The following is a 22,022-nucleotide window of genomic DNA, read 5'->3' on the forward strand; positions in this document are numbered from 1 at the left end:
TTGACAAATGTATGCAGCTGTGTAACCACCACAGTCAAGATAGAGAACACCTTAATCACTTCAGAAAGTTCCCTTCTGCGCATTTATCTATCCCTTGTCCTCACCACCAAGCCCTGGAAGCTACTGACCTGATTCCTCTTTCTCCGGTTTTATCTTTTCCAGAAGATCATATAAATGGAACATATATTAAGTAACCTTTTGAGCTTGGATTTTTTCACTTAGCAAAATGTATGTGAGGTATAGGTTTGTGCATACAAGCTTATTTCTTTTTATTGCCAAGTAGTATTCCATTATATCCATTCACTGGTTGATGGACGTTTGGGTTGAGTCCAGTTTGGGGCAGTTATGAGGAAAGCCAGTAGAAACATTTGCATACAATATTTTGTCTGGACATAATATGTTTTCATTTTTCTTGGACAAATACCTAGGAATGGGATCATTGGGTCATTTGTTAAAATAAATATATGTTTGGGGCGCCTGGGTGGCGCAGTCGGTTAAGCGTCCGACTTCAGCCAGGTCACGATCTCGCGGTCCGTGAGTTCGAGCCCCGCGTCGGGCTCTGGGCTGATGGCTCAGAGCCTGGAGCCTGTTTCTGATTCTGTGTCTCCCTCTCTCTCTGCCCCTCGCCCGTTCATGCTCTGTCTCTCTCTCTCCCAAAAATAAATAAACGTTGAAAAAAAAAAAAGTTAAAAAAAAATAAAATAAATATATGTTTAATTGTATAAGAAACTTCCAAACTGTTTTCAAAGTGGCTGTACCATTTTTTTTCATTTTCACCAGCAATGTATGAGAGTTGCAGATACTTTGCATCCTTACCAGCACTTAGTTTCATCAGTTTTGTTTTTTAATTTTTAGTGATTCTAGTGGGTTAGGCATGGAGTGTTGCTGTTGTTAAGATTTTATTTTTTATTTTTTTTTTTTTAAATTTTTTTTTTTTTCAACGTTTATTTATTTTTGGGACAGAGAGAGACAGAGCATGAACGGGCGAGGGGCAGAGAGAGAGGGAGACACAGAATCGGAAACAGGCTCCAGGCTCTGAGCCATCAGCCCAGAGCCCGACGCGGGGCTCGAACTCACGGACCGCGAGATCGTGACCTGGCTGAAGTCGGACGCTTAACCGACTGCGCCACCCAGGCGCCCCAAGATTTTATTTTTTTAAGTAATCTACACCCAGCATGGGGCTCGAAATTAACAACCCCGAGATCATTAGCCACATGCTCCACCAACTGAGCCAGCTAGGTGCCCCTTAGGCATTGTAATTTTAATTTCTAATTAATATAATTCCTAGTACATATTCCTAATAATGATGATGAGCATCTTTCCCTGTGTATGTCTTCGTTGCTGAAGTCTCTCTCCAGATATTTTGCCTGTTTAAAAAAATGGGTTTTCTTATGATTGAATCATGAGAGTTTTTTTAATATGTTGTGGATACTAGTCCTTTATCAAGATATATGTTTTGCAAATATTTTCTCCCAAGCTGTAGCTTATCGTTTTGTTCCTTAACAGTATCTTTGAAAGAACAAAAGTTTTTAATTTTGATGGTCTGCTTTATCAAGTTTTTCTTTTATGTTATGTATTATTTCCTGTTGCTTTATAAGAAATTACAACAAACTTAAACCAACATAAGTTTATCACCCTGCAGTTTCCATGGATCTGGAATCCAGGTTAGCTGGATCCTCTGCTCATGGTCACTCCATACTGAAATCGGGGTTCCAGCTGGGCTGCACTGCTTTCTGGAGCTCAGTGTCCTCTTCCAAGCTTGTGTGTCATTTGGCTGAATCCAGTTCCTTGTAATTGTAGGACATAGATACCTGTTTTCTTGCTGGTCATCAGCTAAGGGCTGTTGTCAGCTTCTAAAGGCTGCTCATCATTTCCTCCCACAAGGTCATCTCCACAGCAAAGGGTTTGCTTCTTCAAGGACAGCCGGAGAGCATCTGCTGCAGCTTTGAATCTGACTTTGCTTGTCTCTGACCTCTAAACTGTTCTGTAAAAGGGCTTACTAGAGTAGTTCAGGCCCACTTACAGTCAAGAAGGGTTATACGGGGTGTGTGCACTAAGAGGGGGGCCCACTTAAGATACTGCACACCACATGGTTGGTACTCTTGTGTTTTTAAGAATCCATGCCTACCCCAAAATTGGTAAGATTTTTCCAATTTCTTCTAGAAGTTAATAGTTTTAGGTTTTCCATTTAGGTCTGTAGTCCATTATATATATGTATTTATATATGTGTGTGTGTGTATATATTCTGAAGTATAATTCATATACCAGAAGATTCACCCTTAAAGCAAGAAATAAATTTTAATTTGTAGCCCTCCCCCGCAAAAAAAAGTCCTGGCTTAGAATCCATATACATCACTTCACCCATACTCCATTGATGAGAATTAATCATATGGTCACTCCCAGATGAAGATGGGCTGGGAAATATGGTCCCTACCTGGGCCATCATTTCCCAGGACAAAATCTCCACATCGTGGAAAGGGAGCAGATACTGTGGTAGACCGCTCTCTGGGCCACAGCCCAGGCTAACCCAGGGACTTTTGTAAAGATAAGCCATTCTCTATGACTGAAATGATGGTTCAAAGAATGCCCTGGTATCATATGCATTCTGAAGAACCAAACCTAAAGAAATATATTTAAAAGGATACTATTTAAGACTAAATAGTCATTTAAAACAAGAAAATTAAGCTAAATCAAGCAGGCAGATATAGATCCTTCAAGTTAAAGGGACCCTAGACATCTTCTTATCACACAAAATAATTCACCTAGAACAACTGGTCAGAGGGTTAGCATGTGTGTTGCCTCTCCTTTGAGACTAACCTCCTCAGACTTATTACTATGTTGGTATGTCCCTCTCTCCCTTTGCACTACCAGCCAAAACCATCTTGTGGTTAAAATGAAGCAGAGAAAAATCAAGAAACACAGGCTGCTTCACTTACTAGTAAACCGTCAAAGGTATCAGACGAGATTACTTCTAAATCATTATAAAAGCATTTTCTTTTTCTGTTTTTATTTTTGAGAGCGAGAGAGCATGCGTGGCGAAGGGGGCAGAGAGAGAGGGAAACACAGATTCTGAAGCAGGCTCCATGCTCTGAGCTGTCAACACAGAGCCTGACGTGGGGTTTGAACTCACAGATGGTGAGATCATGACCTGAGCCAAAGTTGGACACTTAACCGACTGAGCTACCCAGGTGCCCCATAAAAGCATTTCTGTATTGATTACCTTCAAGATGTCGGTCTTGGTGAAGAGATTTTCCAGCTAATGAAATTTATCCTTTTTATAGCCAAAATTTGCTTTTAAAAATTAAAACATTAGGGGGCACCTGGGTGGTTCAGTCAGTTAAGCCTCCGAACTCCACTCAGGTCATGAACTTGTGTCTGACTTCAGCTCAGGTCATAATCTCACAGTTCGTGGGTTCGAGCCCTGCATTGGGCTCTGTGCTGACAGCTCAAAGCCTGGAGCCTGTCTCAGATTCTGTGTCTCCCTCTATCTCTGCCCCTCTCCCACTGAGGCGTGCACACAAGCAAGCACATGCGCGCTCTCTCTCAAAAATAAATATTTAAAATTTTTAAAAATAAATAAAACATTAAGAACTTTCAAACAACAAAAAAATTCATCTTAAAAGTGTACAATTCTGTGGGGTTTTTTTGTATATCACAGAGTTGTACCCCTCTGCTGCTGTCTCATTCTGGAACATTCTCATCACACACACAAAAGAAACCCTGAATCCATTGGCAGTCACTCCTCACCTCCTCTTCCCCCAACTTGGTTAATCTCTAATCTGGCTTGTGTCTGTATGGATTTGCCTTTTCTAGACATTTTGTGTATGTGCAATAATATTTTCCCTTTTGTGTCTGGCCTTTTCACTAATAATGTTGTCAAGGTTGCCCCATGTTGTAGCATGTATCAGTTTTTCATTCCAGATTATGGCTGAAAAATAGTCTGTTCTTTTTAGATATACCACATTTTGTTTTTACATTCATCAGTTGATGGACATTGTGTTGTTTCCACATTTTGGCTGTTGTGGATAATGGTGCTGTGAACACTTTCCTTTTTTTTTAAACTGAACAGTTTGAGATAAAGTACTGACATCATGGCCCTTTACAACTAAATTCTTGAATATTCCTTTCCCACATAGAAGAATATTTTTCATAACCACACTGCAATTACCACATTTAGGAAATCAGTTATCAATAGAATACTGTTAGCTAATAAACAACCCATATTCACATTTCACTGATATAATTTGTGATTTTACGTATCTTTTTTTTTAAACAATTTTTGTAATGTTTATTTTTGAGAGAGAGAGCGTGCGCTCATGAGTCGGGGAGAAGCAGAGACAGAGAGGGAAACACAGAATCTGAAACAGGCTCCAGGCTCTGAGCTGTCAGCACAGAGCCTGGTGCAGGCTCAAACTTGGGAATGGCGAGATCATGACCAGAGCTGAAGTCAGATGCTTAACTGACTGAGTTACTCAGGTGCCCCTGTGATTTTACACATCTTAATTACCAATTTTTTATTGAGGTGAAATTCACATAACATAAAAATAACTAAAATAAACAATTCATTGGCATTCATAAAGTGAAGTAGAAAGTGTCCCGTCTTCTATTTTCTGGAAGACATTATATTAAATTGGCATTCATTTTTCTTTAAATGTGTTAAGGAAGTTTCTAGTGAAATCTTCTGAACCACCTTTTTTTTCAGGAGCCTTTTAATTTTGAATTCAATTGTTAAAATGGTTTCAGGAATATTCAGGTTATTTATTTCATCTTGGTTGAGTTTTGATAGATGGTAGCTTTTGAGGAATAGGTCCATCTCTTGTAAATTGTCCATTTCATAAGTACAGAGTTGTTTGTGGTATTCCGTTACTATGCTTTCATTGGTAGCAGGACCTCTAGTGATAATCTATTTTATTCCTCATATTGGTAATATAGGGCTCCCTTTTTATCTTTGTCAGTCTTTCTGGATGTTTACCTATTTAATTGATGTTTTTCAAGCAGCTTTTTGAGTCATTGGTTTTTCTCTATTTTCATTTTTATTGATTTCTGCTCTTATGTTTTTTATTTCATTCCTTCTGCTTGCTTTGGATTTGTTTTGCTCTTTTTCTAGTTTCTTGAGATAGAAAATGGGACTATTGACTTGTGATCTTTTCTGATATAAACTTGGGGCTGTCACTTTAACTGTCAGCATTGTTGTAGCTGCACCCCATATATTTTTATGTGTTGTGCTTACATTTTCATTTAGTTCTGTGTATCTTAAAATTTTCTCTTGAGACTTCCTCTTTGATTCACAGTTTACTTAGAAGTAGTTCTTTAGTTTCAAATGTTTGGATATTTTCCTGTTACCTGTTACTGATTTATAGTTTGATTCCATTATGGTTAGAGAACATGCTCTGATTTCAGTCCTTTAAATCTGTTGTGGTTTATTTTATGGCCCAAGATAGCATCTTTCTTGGTGAATGTCCAGTGAAGCGCTTGAAAAAAATGTTTTTTCCACTGCTTTGGGTGAAGTGTTTCCTACGTATTACTAAGTATTACTGTTGATTGAGTGTAGTGGTCACTTGTTCTGTATCCTTGCTGATCTTCTGCCTAGTAATTCTACCCATTACTGAGAGTAAGGTATTGATGTCTTAAAGTATTGGTATGTTGGGTTCTCATTTCATCTCTCAGTTTTTGTTTATTGTATTCAGGAGCCTGTTGTTTAGTACATACACATTGAGAATTGTTATGCCTTACTAGTGGATTGATCTTTTAATCATTATGTAATTCCCTCTTTGTTTATGTATTTTCTTTGCCCTGATGTAATATATAGATGCTTTTTTTTTTTTTAAGTTTATTTATTTATTTTGAGAGAGAGAGAAGGTGAGGGAGAAGACTGAGAGAGAAGAGGCAGAGAACCCCAAGCAGGCTGCATGTTGTCAGCATGGAGCCCAGTGTGGGGCTGTATCCTCTCTCTGAGCCATGAGATCACGATCTGAGCCGAAATTAATAGGCAGACATTTAACCAACTGAGCCACCCAGGGACCCGTAGACACTGCTTTTTTTTTAAAAATATTTGCATGGTGTATCTTTTTTCAACCTTTTACTTACAACCTACCTTTATTTTTGTTTTTGAAGTAAATTCATAGACCAGCATATTGTTGGGTCTTTTGTTAATCTGGCCATTGTTTTGTGTCTGTCTGAGCCCATCAGTATCGCTGTCAGCTTGGAATGCCTGGAGGTACTCATTTGAGCCCTGCTACTTGCTACAAGCTCCCACACACGCAGGGAGCCCGCACACATATTTTCCTGAGCAGAACCCATGCTGAAGCTGGTTCTTATGATTGCAAGATGCGGTTCAGCAACAGTTATCGGGGAGCTTTGAAAGAAAGTTTATTGTTCACAGGTCCTGGAGTGTGCGGGACACACCTGGGGCCACACAGCGAAGTCTCTGGTAGAGCAAGAGAGAAAGGCCAGCCCTGGAGTTCTGCTTTTATCAGGGTCAAGGGTGGGGTACCTAGGGTTTTGCCAGTTGACTCTATTGGTGACTTTAAAACATAATAGCAAGAATTAAGTTGCAGTAAGAGAAAAGCAGGGCCACTCAAACAGTTATTTTAGGTTACCCAGGGCTTTCTAAAAGGAAAGCTTCATGGGTGGGCAGCCTGGCTCTTTATATAGATGTATAGCTGGCAATATGGAGATAGATGTCTTTGAAATGGATGCCTCAGCAATCAGAAACGTAAAGTCAGGTTCATACATCAGAATCCAAAAAGCTAATTGTCAGGCACTTAAACTATAGCCTATCTCTGTTAATCATTGTATTTAGACCCTTTATATTAAAGGTAATTACTGAATGTTAGGGCTTAAGTCTGTCATTGTGTTTTCTGTTTGTTTCATCTTTTTCTCTTAATTTACTGTGTTTCTTTGAACATTTGTTAGGATTCCATTTTGATTAATGTATAGTACCTGAGTTTATCACTTCATATAGGTTGCTTGGGTGTTCCTCCAGGTGTGACATTATACATACACTTAAAACGTATCCTAGTCTAATGATACTGATGTTTTACCAGTTCCACTGAAGCATAGAAACTCTCTTTTCATTCAGGTCCCTTTACCCTCCCCAGTTTTTAAATACAATATATTTCCTCTATGTGGGGATACTCCATTTTGGTAGAGCTAAGAAGTCCATATTGTGGTGTCATTCTTGATCTGAGGGAGGCCTCCTAATGTGGGGTAAGGAAGCTGATGGCGCAGGTGCTGAAAGGATTCACCTGAGGCAGAATAAAGCAGATATAAGTTTATTGAATACACCCCCACAAGGGAGCAGTGGGCAGGACAGCAGAGGAAAGGCTATCTGCAATGAGGTAGTGGATGGGGACTGTTTTTAAAGAGGGAAGGTGTGGGGCGCCTGGGTGGCGCAGTCGGTTAAGCGTCCGACTTCAGCCAGGTCACGATCTCGCGGTCCGTGAGTTCGAGCCCCGCGTCAGGCTCTGGGCTGATGGCTCGGAGCCTGGAGCCTGTTTCCGATTCTGTGTCTCCCTCTCTCTCTGCCCCTCCCCCGTTCATGCTCTGTCTCTCTCTGTCCCAAAAATAAATAAACGTTGAAAAAAAAAAATTAAAAAAAAATAAATAAAAAAAATAAAGAGGGAAGGTGAGGGGGCGGCTGGGTGGCTCAGTCACTTGGGTGTCTGACTTCAGCCTCGCGTCAGGCTCTGTGCTGACATCTCAGAGCTTGGAGCCTGCTTCCGATTCTGTGTCTCCTTCTCTGCCCCTCCCCTGCTCATGCTCTGTCTCTACCAAAAATAAATAAATATTAAAAAAAAAATTTTTTTTTAAAGAGGGAAGGTGAGGGGCGCCTGGGTGGCGCAGTCGGTTAAGCGTCCGACTTCAGCCAGGTCACGATCTCACAGTCCGTGAGTTCGAGCCCCGCGTCAGGCGCTGGGCTGATGGCTCAGAGCCTGGAGCCTGTTTCCGATTCTGTGTCTCCCTCTCTCTCTGCCCCCTCCCCCATTCATGCTCTGTCTCTCTCTGTCCCAAAAATAAATAAACATTGAAAAAAAAAAAAAATTTTAAAGAGGGAAGGTGAGGAGGTATGGCTAGGGATGTATGGAATTGGTCAGGGCCTATGGATATCTTGAGGTGGGGGTCACCTAATGGGCCTGTGTGTAATCAGCCCCCGGGGGTCACTGTGAGTCCTTTCTATAATCTGTCGCTCAAGCCTCTGGTCTAAAAGGGGCCTCAACACATATGCTTGTCTAAATTATTAGTTGTAGTAGTTCCTCATTAGTCCAGTGGTTGTTATGAATTGCTACATGTAGTTCTATCTTCCACAAAAAGGTACCTTTTGTCCCCTTTTTTGTTTATATTTAAAGTTAGTTAATGTACAGTGTAGTCTTGGCTTCAAGTGTAGGACCCAGTGATTTATCACTTACCTATAACACCCATTGCTCGTCCCAACAAATGCCTTTCTTAATGCCCATCACCCATAATCCATCCCCCCACTGACCTCCCTTCTGTACAGCAACCCTCAGTTCTCTGTATTTCTGGTTTGCCTCCGTCTCTGTTTTTTGTTATTTTTCCTTCCTTTTTCTATGTTTATCTGTTGAGTGTCTCAAATTCCACATATGGATGAAGTCATATGACATCTTTCTCTGACTTATTTCGTTTAGTGTAATAAGTTCCATCCACGTTAGTTCCATCCACGTTGTTGCAAATGGAAAGATTTCATTCTTTTTTATTGTTGAGTAGTATTCCGTTGTACATATAAACCACATATTCTTTATCCATTCATCAGTTGATGGGCATTTGGACTCTTTCCATAATTTGGCTATTGTTGATAACATTGCTATAAACATTGGGGTGCATGTGCTCCTTCGAATCAGCATTTTTATATCCTTTGGATAAATTCCTAGTACTGCTATTGCTGGGTCATAGGGTAGTTCTTTTTTTAATTTTTGGAGGAAACTCCAGACTGTTTTCCAGAGCGGCTGCGGCCAGTTTGCATTCCCACCAGCAGTGCAAAAGAGATCCTCTTTCTCTGCATCCTCACCAACCTCTGTTGTTTCCTGAATTGTTAATTTTAGCCATTCTGACAGGTGTTAGGTGGTATCTCATTGTGGTTTTGTTTTGTATTTCCCTGATGATGAGTGATGTTGAACATCTTTGCGTGTGTCTGTTAGCCATCTGGATGTCTTCTTTGGAAAAGTGCCTGTTCATGTCTTCTGCCCACTTCTTCACTGGATTATTTGATTTTGGGTGTTGGGTTTGGTAACTTCTTTGTAGATTTTGGATACTAACCCTTGATCTGATATATCATTTCAAATATCTTCTCCCATTCCATCAGTTGCCTTTTAGTTTTGCTGATTGTTCCTTCCCTGTGCAGAAAAAAGTTTTTTATCTTGATGTGGTCCCAATAGTTCATTTTTGCTTTTTATTTATCTTGCCTGTGGTGACATGTCAAGTAAGAAGTTGCTGTGGCCAAGGTGTCAAAGAGGTTGCTGCCTATTTTCTCCTGTGGGATTTTGATGGTTTCCTGTCTCACAATAGGTCTTTCATCCATTTTGAATTTATTCATGTAAGAAAGTGGTCCAGTTTCATTCTTCTGCATGTTGCTGTCCAGTTCTCCCAGTGCCATTTGCTGATGAGAATGTTCTTTTTCTATTGGATACTCTTTCCTGCTTTGTCAAAGATTAGTTTGCCATATATTTGTGTCTATTTCTGGGTTCTCTATTCCATTGATCTGTGTGTCTGTTTTTGTGTCAATACCATACTGTCTTGATGATTACAGCTTTGTAATACAATTTAAAATCCAGAATTGTGATGCCTCCAGCTTTGGTTTTCTTTTTCAACATTACTTGGGCTACTTGGGATCTTTTGTGGTTCCATACAAATTTTAGGATTGGTCTAGCTCTGAAGAATGCTGGTGCTATTTTGATAGGGATTGTGTACACAAAGTGTAAATTGCTTTGTGTAGTATTAACATTTTAATAATAGTTGTTCTTCCAATCCGTAAGCATGGAATATTTTTCCATTTCTTTGTATCTTCTTCAATTCCTTTCATAAGCTTTCTATAGCTTTCAGCATACAGATCTTTTACCTCTTTGGTTAGGTTTATTCCTAGGTATTTTACGGTGTTTGGTGCAATTGTAAATGGGATCAGTTCCTTGAAAACTCTTTCTGCTGCATCATTATTGGTATATAGAAATGCAACCTATTTCTGTACATTGATTTTATATCCTGCAGCTTTGCTGAATTTGTGTATCCATGCTAGCAGTTTTTTGGTGGAATCTTTTGGGTTTTCCATGAGAGTTAATCATTTCATCTGTGAAGAGTGAAAGTTTGACTTCTTCCTTGCCAGTTTGGATGCCTTTTGTTTCTTTTTGTTGTCAGCTGAGGCTAGGACTTCCAGCCCTATGTTGAACAGCAGTGGTGGGAGTGGACATCCCTGTCATGTTCCTGACCAAGTTCTCAGTCTTTCCCCATTGAGGATCATACTAGCTGAGGGCCTTTCATAAATTGCTTTTATTATATTAAGGTATGTTTCTTCTATCCCTACTTTCTTGAGGGTTTTGATCAGGAGAGGATGCTGTATTTTGTCAAATGCTTTTTCTGTATCTACTGAAATGATCATATGGTTCTTACCCTTTCTTTTATTAATGTGGTGTATCACATTGATTTGCAAAAATTGAACCAGCCCTGCAGCCTAGGAATGAACCCCACTTGATCATAGTGAATAATTCTTTTAATGTACTTATGAATTTGATTTGCTAATATCTTACTGAGAATTTTTGTATCCAGTTTCATCAGGGATATTGGCCTCTAATTCTCCTTTTTAGTGGGGTCTTTGACTGGTTTAGGAATCCAGGTAATGCTGGCTTCATAGAATGAGTTTACAAGCTTTCCTTCCGTTTCTTTTTTAAAAAAAAATTTTTTTTTACATTTTTTAATTTATTTTTGATAGAGACAGAGCACAAGTAGGGGAGGGGCAGAGAGAGACGGAAACACAGAATCTGAAGCAGGCTCCAGGCTCTGAGCTGTCGGCACAGAGCCTGACACGGCGCTTAAATTCACAAACCACGAGATCGTGACCTGAGCCAAAGTCAGACTCTTAACCGACCGAGCCATGCAGGCGCCCCCTTTCCTTCCATTTCTGTTTTTTTGAACAGTTTGAGAATAGGTATTAACTGCTTTAAATGTCTGGTAGAATTTCCCTGGGAAGCCATCTGGCCCAGGATTCTGATTTGTTGGGAGATTTATGATAACTGATTTGATTTCTTTGCTGCTTATGGGCCTGTTCAAATTTTCAGTTTCTTCCTGTTTGAGTTTGGTAGTGTGTGAGTGTCTAGGAATTTGTCCATTTCTTTCAGATTGTCCAGTGTGTTGGTATATAATTTTTCATAATATTCTCTTAAATAGTTTGTATTTCTGTAGTGTTGGTTGTGATCTCTCTTCTTTCCCTCATGACTTTATCTATTTGGGTCCTCTTTTTTTTTTTGAGAAATCTGGTTAGGGGGTTATCAATTTTGTTTATTCTTTCAAAAAACCAGCTCTTAGTTTCATTTATCTGTTCTACTGGTGGTTTTTTTTTGGATTCTGCATCGTTTAATTCTCCTCTAATCTTTATTATTTCCCTTCTTCTGCTGGCTATGGGTTTTATTTACTGCTCCTTTTCTAGTTCCTTTAGGTGTGCGGGTAGGTTGTGAATTTGGGACCTTTCTTGCTTCTTGAGATAGGCCTGAATTGAAATGTATTTTCCTCTCAGGACCACCTTTGCTGCATCTCAAAGGGTTTGGACTTTTGTGTTTTCATTTTCATTTGCTTCCGTGTATTTTTTAATTTCTTCTTTAATTTCCTGGTTAACCTGGTAATTCTTGAGTAGGATGTTCTTTAACCCCATGCATTTGGGTGCTTTCTAAATTTTTTCTTGTGGTTGATTTCAAGTTTCACAGCCTTGTGATTTGGAGATATGCATGGTATGATCTCAGTCTTTTTGTACCTGTTGAGGGCTAATTTGTGACCCAGTATGTGATCAGGAGAATGTTTCATGTGCACTCAAGAAGAGTGTATTCTGATGCTTTAGGATGGAATGTTCTGAGTGTGTCTGTTAAGTCCATCTGATCCAGTGTGTCATTCAGAGCTGTTGTTACCTTGTTGGTTTTCTGCTTAGATGTTCTGTCCATTGGTGTATGTGGAATAGTAAAATCTCCAACATTTATGCTATTGTTATTAGTAAGTTGGCTTATGCTTATGATTGATTTATATATTAGGGTACTTCTAAGTTGGGAGCATAAATATTTACAGTTCTTAGCTCTTCTTGATGGATAGACACCTTAATTATGATATCATGCCCTTCTTCATCTCTTGTTACAGTCTTTGTTTTAAAGTCTGGTTTGTCTGATATAAGTATGGATACTCCAGCTTTCTTTTGACATCCATTAGCCTGGTAGATGGTTCTCCATCCCCTCACTTTCACTCTGCAGGTGTCCTACACGGTCCTCAGTCTCTTATAGGCAGGATATACGATGGGTCTTTTTTTTTTTTTTAATCCATTCTGATATCCTGTATCTTTTGATTGGGTCACTTAGTGTGTTTACATTCAGTTATTATTGAATGATATGAATTTAGGGCCATTGTATTATCTGTAGATTTCATATTTGTGGTGATGTCCTCTGGTCCTTTGTAGTCTTTGCTGCTTTCCACTCACAGAGTCCCCCTTAGGATCTCTTGCAGGGCTGGTTTAGTGGTCACAAACTCCTTCAGTTTTTGTTTGTCTGGGAAAGTCTTTATTTCTCCTTCTATTCTGAATGACAGCCTTGCTGGAGAAAGGATTCTTGGCTGCATATTTTTCCTATTCAGCGCATGGAATATTTCCTGCCACTCCCTTCTGGCCTGGCAAGTTTCAGTGGGCAGGTCTGCTACTACCCTTGTGTGTCTATCCTTGTAGGTTAAGGACGTTTTGTCCCTAGCTGTTTCCAGAATTCTCTTCATCTTTGTATTTTGCCAGTTTCACTATGGTATGTCGTGCTGTTGACCTGTTTTTGTTGATTTTGAAGGGAGTTCTCTGTGCCTCTTGGACTCAGATGCCTATTTCCTTCCCCACATGAGGAAGTTCTCTGCTATAATTTTTCAAATAAATCATCTGCACTTTTTCTTGCTTGTCGTCTTCTGGAACTCCTTTGATACACAGATAGTGTTTCATTTCATGTCTAATCTCCATTAGCTAATAATTTCCTTTTCCTCTTTTTTTCAGCTTCATTATTTTCCATAATTTTATCTTCTGTTTCACCTATTCTCTTATCTGCTTCTTCAGTCTTGCCACTGTACCTAGTTTATTTTGCATTTCAGTTATAACATTTTTTTAATTCATTGTGACTAGTTCTTAGGTCTTTGATCTCTGCAGCAAGGGTTTCTCTGTTGTCCTCTATGCTTTTTTCAAACCCAGCTGTTAGTATTAAGACTGTTATTCTAAATTCTTGTTTGTATATATTGTTTATATCTGTTTTGTGCAATTCTCTGGCTGTGATTTCTTCTTGACTTTTCTTTTGGGGAGAATTCCATCATCATGTCATTTTGGCTAAGTTTCCTCCATCTTGTCTTTTGCATATTAAAAAAAATTGTTTTTAATGTTTATTCACTTTTTTGACAGAGAGAGAGCAGATGGGGTAGGGGCAGAAAGAGAGGGAGACACAGAATCCGAAGCAGGCTCTAGGCTCTGAGCTGTCACCACAGACTCCGACGCGGGGCTCGAACCCACAAACCATGAGATCATGACCTGGGCTGAAGCCAGACGCTTAGCCAGCTGAGGCACCCAGGTGCCCCATCTTTTGTGTGTTTTAAAAGCTTGTTAGATGTCCTGCATCTAAGAGTACTACTATATTAAAACGGGGTCATACCCTGTTCGGGACCTGGCGCTCCAGGAAGTGTTTCTGCTGTATGTTGCGTGTACTCTGTTGATATGTTTGGGTACTCTGTCCCACTGGTCAGTCCTCTGGAGAGCTCCTCCTTACTTGTAGTGGTGGAGCGTTTGGACCTTTAACTAGGTGTGCTTTGATTTGTTTGTTGAAGTAACCCTGGGCAAAAAAAAAGGCAGGAGGTGGGGAAGCCTCGATCCTGCTAAGCTGTCTCCTCCACCTGTGGAGAACTTTCTGCCACTCCTCAGATCGATTTCCTGGGTGTTGCAAGTGATCTGAACTCAGTACAGCTATGTTTGAGGGATGAATCCCTCTACTTCTCCGCCATCTTAACTCCCCGCTCCTGGGATGTAATTTTTTACTCTGTTAACATTCTCTTCCTTACAAACACAGATGGGTGGCAAAGGATAAATATAACTGAGAGTAAGAAGCCATTTGCATCCAAATGAGATTAATAATTTCATGATTGCTCAGCATCATCCAGGGTTCAGTACTGCTTTTCTGACCCTTCTTTCTGAGTAGCAAGTAAATTCCATAAATCTCAGGAGTTCTTCCTCAGATGATGGCTCTTATTCTCAGTTGAGCCTGCTCTATTTTCATGGCAGACTAATTCTGCTCTGGTGCCCCCTATCCCAGATCCACTCAGTTTTCTAAAGCCCCTGTCCCTTTCTTTCTTGTATATATACCACATATTTATTTTTATTTTATTGCCAAGCAAACAAGTTGAGTCTGTTTTTTTTTTTTTTTTAATTTTTGTTTTAATGTTTATTTTTGAGAGAGAGAGAGAGTGTGTGAGCAAGTGTGAGTGGGGGAGGGCAGAGAGAGAGGGAGACACAGAACCTGAAGCAGGCTCTAGGCTCTGACCTGTCAGCACAGAGCCCAATGCAGGGCTTGAACCCACAAACAATGAGATTTTGTCCTGAGCTAAAGTCAGACACTTAACCGACTGAGCCACCCAGGCGCCCGTTTTGTTTGTTTTTTGTTTTTTTAACATCAGTAATGAATACATATCTTTCTACTTGCCTGTATAAAATGAGAGCTTTAGTTTTACTTTTTTCCTTTCCTGTTTCTAAGTTTTTGTGATACAGTCTGGATGTTTTACGTTTCCATTTTTATCTCACTACCCATAATTTCTGTTTTGTTATATGATCTGTCTTTAGTACCTCTGTGACTCTCCCAGCCTCTCCCTCACTCCATGTAGCCATAATGACCTTTTGCTTTGCTTTGAGCACACCTAGCATGCTCCTTTATCAGTCCTTTGTATTTGTTGTTCTGTCTGCCTGAAATGCTTTCCCCTTCCCGAAGATATTCATGTGGTTTGTACTCTCACTTTCTAAAAAGTCTTTTCTCAAAAGTCACATTCTAGGACCTTCCCTGATCCCCACCCCCCCACTAAAGATACAATCCAAACCCCATGAAATTCCCCTATTCTCTTCCCTACTTGATTTTTTTTTCACAGAACTATGACTAATACATTATTTTATGTATTAACTGATTGTCTATTTCTTCTTATTAGAATATGACATTCATGAAGGCAGGAATCCATTTCATTTGCTGTTTTATTCACAGTGCCCAGAATAATCTGGCACATACCTTCTTTGAGTTGGGACTATCTGGCCAAAGGATGAGTTTCTAATAGCTCTTGGTACTTTTTGCCATGTAATTTTCTTTTTTGTTTGCCGTCTTTCTTATTTATTTGTACCAGATAGTACTTTTTTGTGGTTTAATGAAAATTCAAACAGTATATGAGGAAGTTATTCACTATAATACACTTTTGTATTCAAGCACCTCATTCCTCTCCTCAGAGCAACTAGCTTTGTCAGTTTCTTGACCCTCCTTGTGGAGATACTCCCATGGAGCTTCCTAAAAAGAGTTGACGCCAGGTTACACCAAAGGACAGAATATTTTACAGTTCTGTCCATCCAGAACAGTTCCCGTTTCCCTGTCTGCTTCCCAGCCCTCCTCAATAGCCAGTGTCACCCATTTCTTAGAGAATGTTACTATCATGCTAACTGCTAAGAGAGCGAGATAATAAAATATTATTTTGTCCATGCTCCAGAAGTTAAAAATGTGGGTGGGATGGGAAAGTATCCACACTTAAAAAGTAATAGAGGGTTGGGGTGCCTCGTTGGCTCAGTCAGTGAAGTGTGCAACTCCTGATCTTGGGATTCTGAGTTTGAGCCCCATGCTGGGTGTAGAGATTACTTAAAAGTAAAATCTTAACAAAAAAAGTAACGGGGTTTAAAAAGATCAAGATGATACACAAGAAATGTCACAAAACATTGAATAATTGTTGAATGAGGTAAGATAACAAATACCATCAAAGCATCAGTTTAATTTAAGAAGGAAAACTTTACAGAATAAAGAAGTATCAAATTCACTGGGGATTCGGAGAGCATAGGCATTTGGGGAAATAAATTTTTTTTTTTTAATGTTCATTTATTGATTTTGAGAGAGAGAGAGGGGGAAAGCACACATGTATGCACGCAGGAGGGGCAGAGGGGGAGAGAAAGAGAATCTTAAGCAGGCTTCACACTCAGGGCAGAGCCTGACTCAGGTCTCAGTCTCATGAACCGTGAGATCATGACCTGAGCGAAAATCGTTAGATGGTTAACCAACTGAGCCACCCAGGCACCCTGGAAATGAAAATTTTTATAGAGAATTCCTATTCAAGATGGAGCTTGAAGGATAAACAGGATTTTTAATAAGCACAAAGAATAACATGGTGGAAAACTCTAGTAAGAGGTTGGCAAACCACATGCCCATTTGTTTACGTATTATCTCTGCTTTCATGCTATAGTGGTAGAGTTGAGCAGTGGAGACAGATCATATAGTCTGCAAAGCCTAAAATATTTACCATCTGGTCCTTCAGAGAAAGATCTGCCAGTAAATGATATGATGTAGGTGGGAAAGCATTATTGCTAACAGTTAAAGGAATGTTAAACAGTTAAAGGAACAGGATGTTGACTATAGTTGGTAGGGGGGTCAGTAATAGGAGGGTGGGTGGTTAGAGAGAAGGTTAGCTTTGAAGGAATGCAATAAGAAAACTGTTGCTAATAGGAGGTGAGGAGCCATTCCAGGCTGGTACAGCAGTTCAATAAGGCACGAATGTGGCTTCTCCTTCATCATGCTTTTCTAATCTTTCCCTTACTAGCCAAGAAGGACCAGGAAGGTGGAGAAGAAAAGAAATCTGTGCAAAAGAAAAAAGTAAAAGAGTTAAAGGTGTTGGATTCAAAGACAGCCCAGAATCTCTGTGAGTAACTCTGTGTTCCCAACTATTTGAAATGTGAGGGGGTTCTTCTGAAATCTTAATTTTGGTGAATCCAAGTCCCTTGATTTGTGGAGCTCCTTATGTAGCCAAGCATTGTAAGAACTTCCAGCATCTTGTTTAATTCCTCAGTAGACCTACAGGATTGTTAGCATCTAGTTTTATGGCAAGGAAACAGAGGTTAAGGCTTTTAGGAATTTGCCTAGTCCAGTAGGTAGTTAGAGACAGGTCTGAGATTTGAACTTCAGATTTTTTTATTTCAAAGCCTTTACTATTTACATTGCTTCCACAGAAAATCTACCACAAATATTCTAGCTATTGTGCATTTCCTTCTTTTTAACTTCAAGAACTTCCTTTAAATGCAGCACTGGTTTGATTGCATTTAAATCTAAAATAACTTTGTGGTGTAGAACAAATAATGTAAACCCTGTACTTCTCAAAGTAGGATCAGAAACTTTTCCCCCAAGTTGATCCAGGTAGTACTTATTTGATGATCAGGATGAATGTTTATTTTGTTGTTGTTGTTTGGTTGTGGATCCCTGGTAATGCTGAGTAGTTAAAGATTTAAATGTTTGTTCATATAAATATTTGAGGTTCTGCCATGTTGCAGTCTCGATTAGGCACATACTACACACGTGTTTCAGAGATGAAAGGGTATCTATTCCATAAAACCCACTCACAGTCTTGCATTGTGGCTGTTGTCCTCATTTTTCCAAATGAGAAGATCAAAGTTTAGATGTTGTGACTTGGCCAAGATCACACAAGTAAATGAATACACATACCTGTAAGTAAAGTCAGTGATAGAATGAAAACAGTACAGCTTTCACATCATTCTTTGCTGTGTAGACCTAGATCAATGACAGCAAATATTACTAAATATTATCTGTGGGTAAGTCCTTTTATGGAAACTAATGTGAGATAATTCCTCTTCCCAAGATGATCTCTGTGACCAGAAAACTAGAATAACTCTTATTTTAGAAAATGATACGACCGTGGAGTAGGACATTGTTATTTCCAGTTGAGTGATACTGATGTGGAAAACAGAACTCAGAGAATTGAGATTAGTTTCTGGAAGGATGGTCTAGGAGATATAATTTAGTGATTCAGAAATTACTAAGTGCCTCTTATGTGCTAGGGACACTAAGCTGAGTAAGGTACAGTCCCTGTCCTCAGGAAGCATGCATCTGGTAGAGACAGAAGAGTAAATAATGGTAACAACACAGACTGATGAGTGCTCTGATGGGGGTGTGCTAGGATGTGTATGAGAGCACCGGGAAAGGGGCATCTAAATTAACTGGGGGGAGTACTGGAAGGAGCACATCCTAGATGTCATTCGAGAGGAGGTCCTGCTTAACTGAGCTAAAAGAAGTATCAGTCATGAGTGAAGTGAAGAGTGTGGGCTGCCTTGTTTCCAGCAGAGAGATCTGCATGTGTGAAGGCACAGAAGCACGAGGTAACACTGTGCAGTTGGAAAACTGCAAGTAGTTGAGTACAGCTGAGTAAAGACTATGCAGGTGAGTGGTGGCAGAAGCAGCTTTCAAGAAAGAGAAAGAAGCCAGATCATGAAGAATCCTGACAGGCCTAGGCTAAAAAGTATCTATTTTATCCTGAGAGCTTTGGAATTTATTGAATGGATGTTAATCAGGAAAATGAGTGATATGGTCCTGTGTAATTTGGGGAGAAGCTACTTCAGCAGTGACTTTGAGGCTGGATTGCTGGGGTACAGGAAGACTGTAGGCAGAGAGATGAGTTATGTTCTCGCTTTAAAACTAGATGAGAAGTGATCAGGGCCGGAAACTTAAGTAGTAGTGGAAGTGAGCAGGAAGGCAGAAGATACTAAGAAGATAGAAATACTGGAACTTAGTGATTGGCTGAGGGAATAAAGGAGACGTTTTCTTGGGTTTACATCACTCTAGTGAGAGGGGTACCGTTTACTGAAAAAGGAAAATCCAGCAGGAGCAAATTGTCTTTTTGGGAAGGAGCAGTGGGTAGTGGACATGAATGAGGTGGCAGGGTGGTGGGTGGAAATGAGTACTTTTAGGGTAGAATTTAAGATGCCTGTGGGGACTCCTCCAGAAGGATGGGTATGTTAGGCATTTGGGTGTAGAAATCAGGAGGAAGGTTTGGCTGGAAATGGGAATTTAGAAGATAGCACACGAGTCATAGTTGAAGCCATGAGGTTGCTTTGAAGGCCACTGATACTAAAGGGGCAAGTAAATAGTGGGGGCGGGGGGTGGAGAACTGAAAGGAGACTGGAAAGGAGCAGCAAGAAAAATGGTATAAAGTTACAAGAAATGGGAGTAGTGAGGGCCCAAGTCCCAAAAAACAAACCAAAAAAAGTGGGAGTAGTCAGCAGTGTCAGATGAAGACAAGAGTCCCCTAAAAACAGGACAGGACAGGTCCTCTGGATCTGGTGGAGGAAAGTCAGTAGCCTAAGCAAGAATAATTTTGGTGTAGCATAGAGGTTAAGAACAGAGGCTCTGGAATCCTTTAGTATTTAAATCCTGCTTCCAACAATTACTGGCAGTGTGACCTTGGATTTGAATAGCTTATTAACTTTAAATATTAGCTTTCTGTGAAATGAGGCTAATACTACAGACGTATGGGGATATTATGAATAGGGTGAAATGAGATCATGTATGTAGGTTATGTGTGAGATACCACATCTGACGTTCACAGTCTTGTCATGGACTCTAGGGACAGGAGAATAGATGAGAACTGCGGCAGTGGAAGAGAACAGACTGCTGTGCTGTTAGAATGTTAGTGAGGGAAAGAAGTTGGCAGTTAGGAGTTTCAAGTCAGGGTTTTGGTTTTTTGTTTTTTAGATGGTAGAAACTGGATTACATGTATGCACCGAAGGAAAAGGTCCTCAGGGCCATGTGTTCTTTTGAGACACAAGAAAAGGATGAGTACATGGGTGTAGTTGCTGATAAGCTGACAGAACTGTTGGCACAAGGCTTCTTCTCTATAATTCCACACAGTCTTTACATAAGCCTTGTCTATTCTGGCTCTCGCTGATGACCTCCAGTGCATAAGAAAATGCTTGGCAAGTAATTTGACCAGTGGCTTCAGTTTTTTTCAGCGAAGAGAAACAATATCTTAAAAATCAGAAGTGGTGGGACAGTTGCGGGAATGAGGATATTTTGGGAGGAGCTTGCAAGAGGGCGCAGTGCTGAGACCCCCGCTATCATTGGTGCCGCTGCACACTGATGAACTGTGATCTGCAGAGTCTTTGCCAGTGGTATTCATTAGCCCAGGTGCCAGAAGAGAGCGATGAGAGGTCTGGATTGACCAGAGACTGGAAGGAGAAGGAAACAAAACAGGAATAGTAGTAATGGAAATGGCAGTAATAGTAGAAACTGAGTGAAACTCTATACTGGAGGGTGGAGGTGAAGTGGAACTCGTACATGCAGAGAAAATGGAATGGTCGGCTCTCCCACCAGAGAGAGTACGTGCATGCGCTCTGATGAGGTTGAGGGGTCACTGTAGAGACTGGTGCTAAAACAGGAAGACAGGATGTGTTTGTTGGGGAATGGGGATATGGCAGTTTAAGAATCAGCAGTTGAAGGCAGTGGCAGCTTTGAGGCTGGAGTCATGGGAGTGGGGAACTAAAAATAGAGTGGGGTGAGTAGCTTGGATGTATAGAGATAGAGAAGATCAAAATCTTCCTGTGTGAGCAAAGGCCAGGAGCCACAGTGTTTGTTGAATGTGTACTTCGAACGGTGTAGCTGGTATATGCCAAAATGTGGGGATTCATGAGAGAGAAAGCTGGGAGGTGGGAACCTTCCACACTGGACTCAAGAACTTGGATTTTAGCTACAGAGGCAGTGGGGAGCTGGTGGAGGTTTTTAATAGTCTCATTTTCTGGCAGCCATCTTTCTGGGTTCATTCCGCATGGCCTATCAAGAGATTAAGAATGTCATCCTGGAGGTGAATGAGTCTGTTCTCACTGAGTCTATGATCCAGGTAAGGAGCAAGGTGGTTCTGCTGGATTGGCTCTTCACATCGCGGTGCACTAGCCTCATCACCTCTCTGGGTAGAGGATGAGGTCCTCTAGCATAATGGTCTAGAGAATGATTTATGGAACGCTGGCTTTGGGTAAGCGTCCGTGTCTCTGGTGGTTAGGTTATTCCTGGTATATTTTTCAAAAGTCCTGCCATCTCACTAGCTACCTCTCCCCCCAATCCATGTTTCCTTCTTTGTGGTCCCTGGGCACAGTGGGGGGCTGACAGGAGGCCCAAGTTGTCAGCTCTTCCCCCTCAAACTGAGACAGTCCCTTCTCTCTTTCAGAACCTCATTAAGCAGATGCCAGAGCCAGAGCAGTTAAAAATGCTTTCTGAACTAAAGGATGAATATGATGATCTGGCTGAGTCGGAGCAGTTTGGTGTGGTGGTGAGTGAGGCCTATGGTAGTAAGCTCTTCCCTGACTCCCTTGCTCCTCTGCTCCCCCAGAGTAGCCATGGTACTTGTTCCTTGCCTCTTTTCTATTTTGAACCAATGTTTCTCTCTGCTTGGTATTCTTGAACTCAGAGCCTCCTATAGGAGAGGCTCAAGCCTGTACGTTTTTTCTGACTTTCCCTCTCCCTGCCTGCTGTACCAAACTGCTTGTCTTCCTCACCAGATGGGCACTGTGCCCCGCCTGCGGCCTCGCCTCAACGCCATCCTCTTCAAGCTACAGTTTAGTGAGCAAGTGGAGAATATTAAGCCAGAGATTGTTTCTGTGACTGCCGCGTGTGAGGAGTTACGAAAGAGTGAGAGCTTCTCTAAACTCCTGGAGATTACGTTACTTGTTGGAAACTACATGAATGCTGGCTCCAGGAATGCCGGTGCTTTCGGCTTCAACATCAGCTTCCTCTGTAAGGTAAGCC

The 22,022-nt window shown here is 40.6% G+C and overlaps 1 protein-coding gene and 1 long non-coding RNA gene across 4 annotated transcripts in view; both read left to right on the plus strand.

Annotated features, from left to right (window-relative positions):
- Positions 1-22,022, plus strand: part of DIAPH1 (diaphanous related formin 1) — a 105,675-nt gene that overhangs the window by 71,528 nt on the left and 12,125 nt on the right. For all 3 annotated transcript variants that reach the window (XM_086702087.1, XM_086702071.1, XM_086702079.1), the window contains 4 exons: positions 17,041-17,139; positions 21,026-21,120; positions 21,445-21,546; positions 21,776-22,015. In XM_086702087.1, the coding sequence (XP_086558213.1) occupies positions 17,041-17,139; positions 21,026-21,120; positions 21,445-21,546; positions 21,776-22,015 (536 nt within the window). The remainder of the gene's footprint in view (positions 1-17,040; positions 17,140-21,025; positions 21,121-21,444; positions 21,547-21,775; positions 22,016-22,022) is intronic.
- Positions 1,151-9,632, plus strand: LOC147584407 (uncharacterized). Its single transcript, XR_015249481.1, has 3 exons — positions 1,151-7,373; positions 7,628-7,821; positions 8,059-9,632. It is a non-coding gene; the product is annotated as an uncharacterized LOC147584407 (long non-coding RNA).

This window comes from Puma concolor, chromosome A1, assembly GCF_028749965.1.
Source record: "Puma concolor isolate L17-30 chromosome A1, mPumCon1.1.hap2, whole genome shotgun sequence".
NCBI classification, from domain to species: Eukaryota; Metazoa; Chordata; class Mammalia; order Carnivora; family Felidae; genus Puma; species Puma concolor.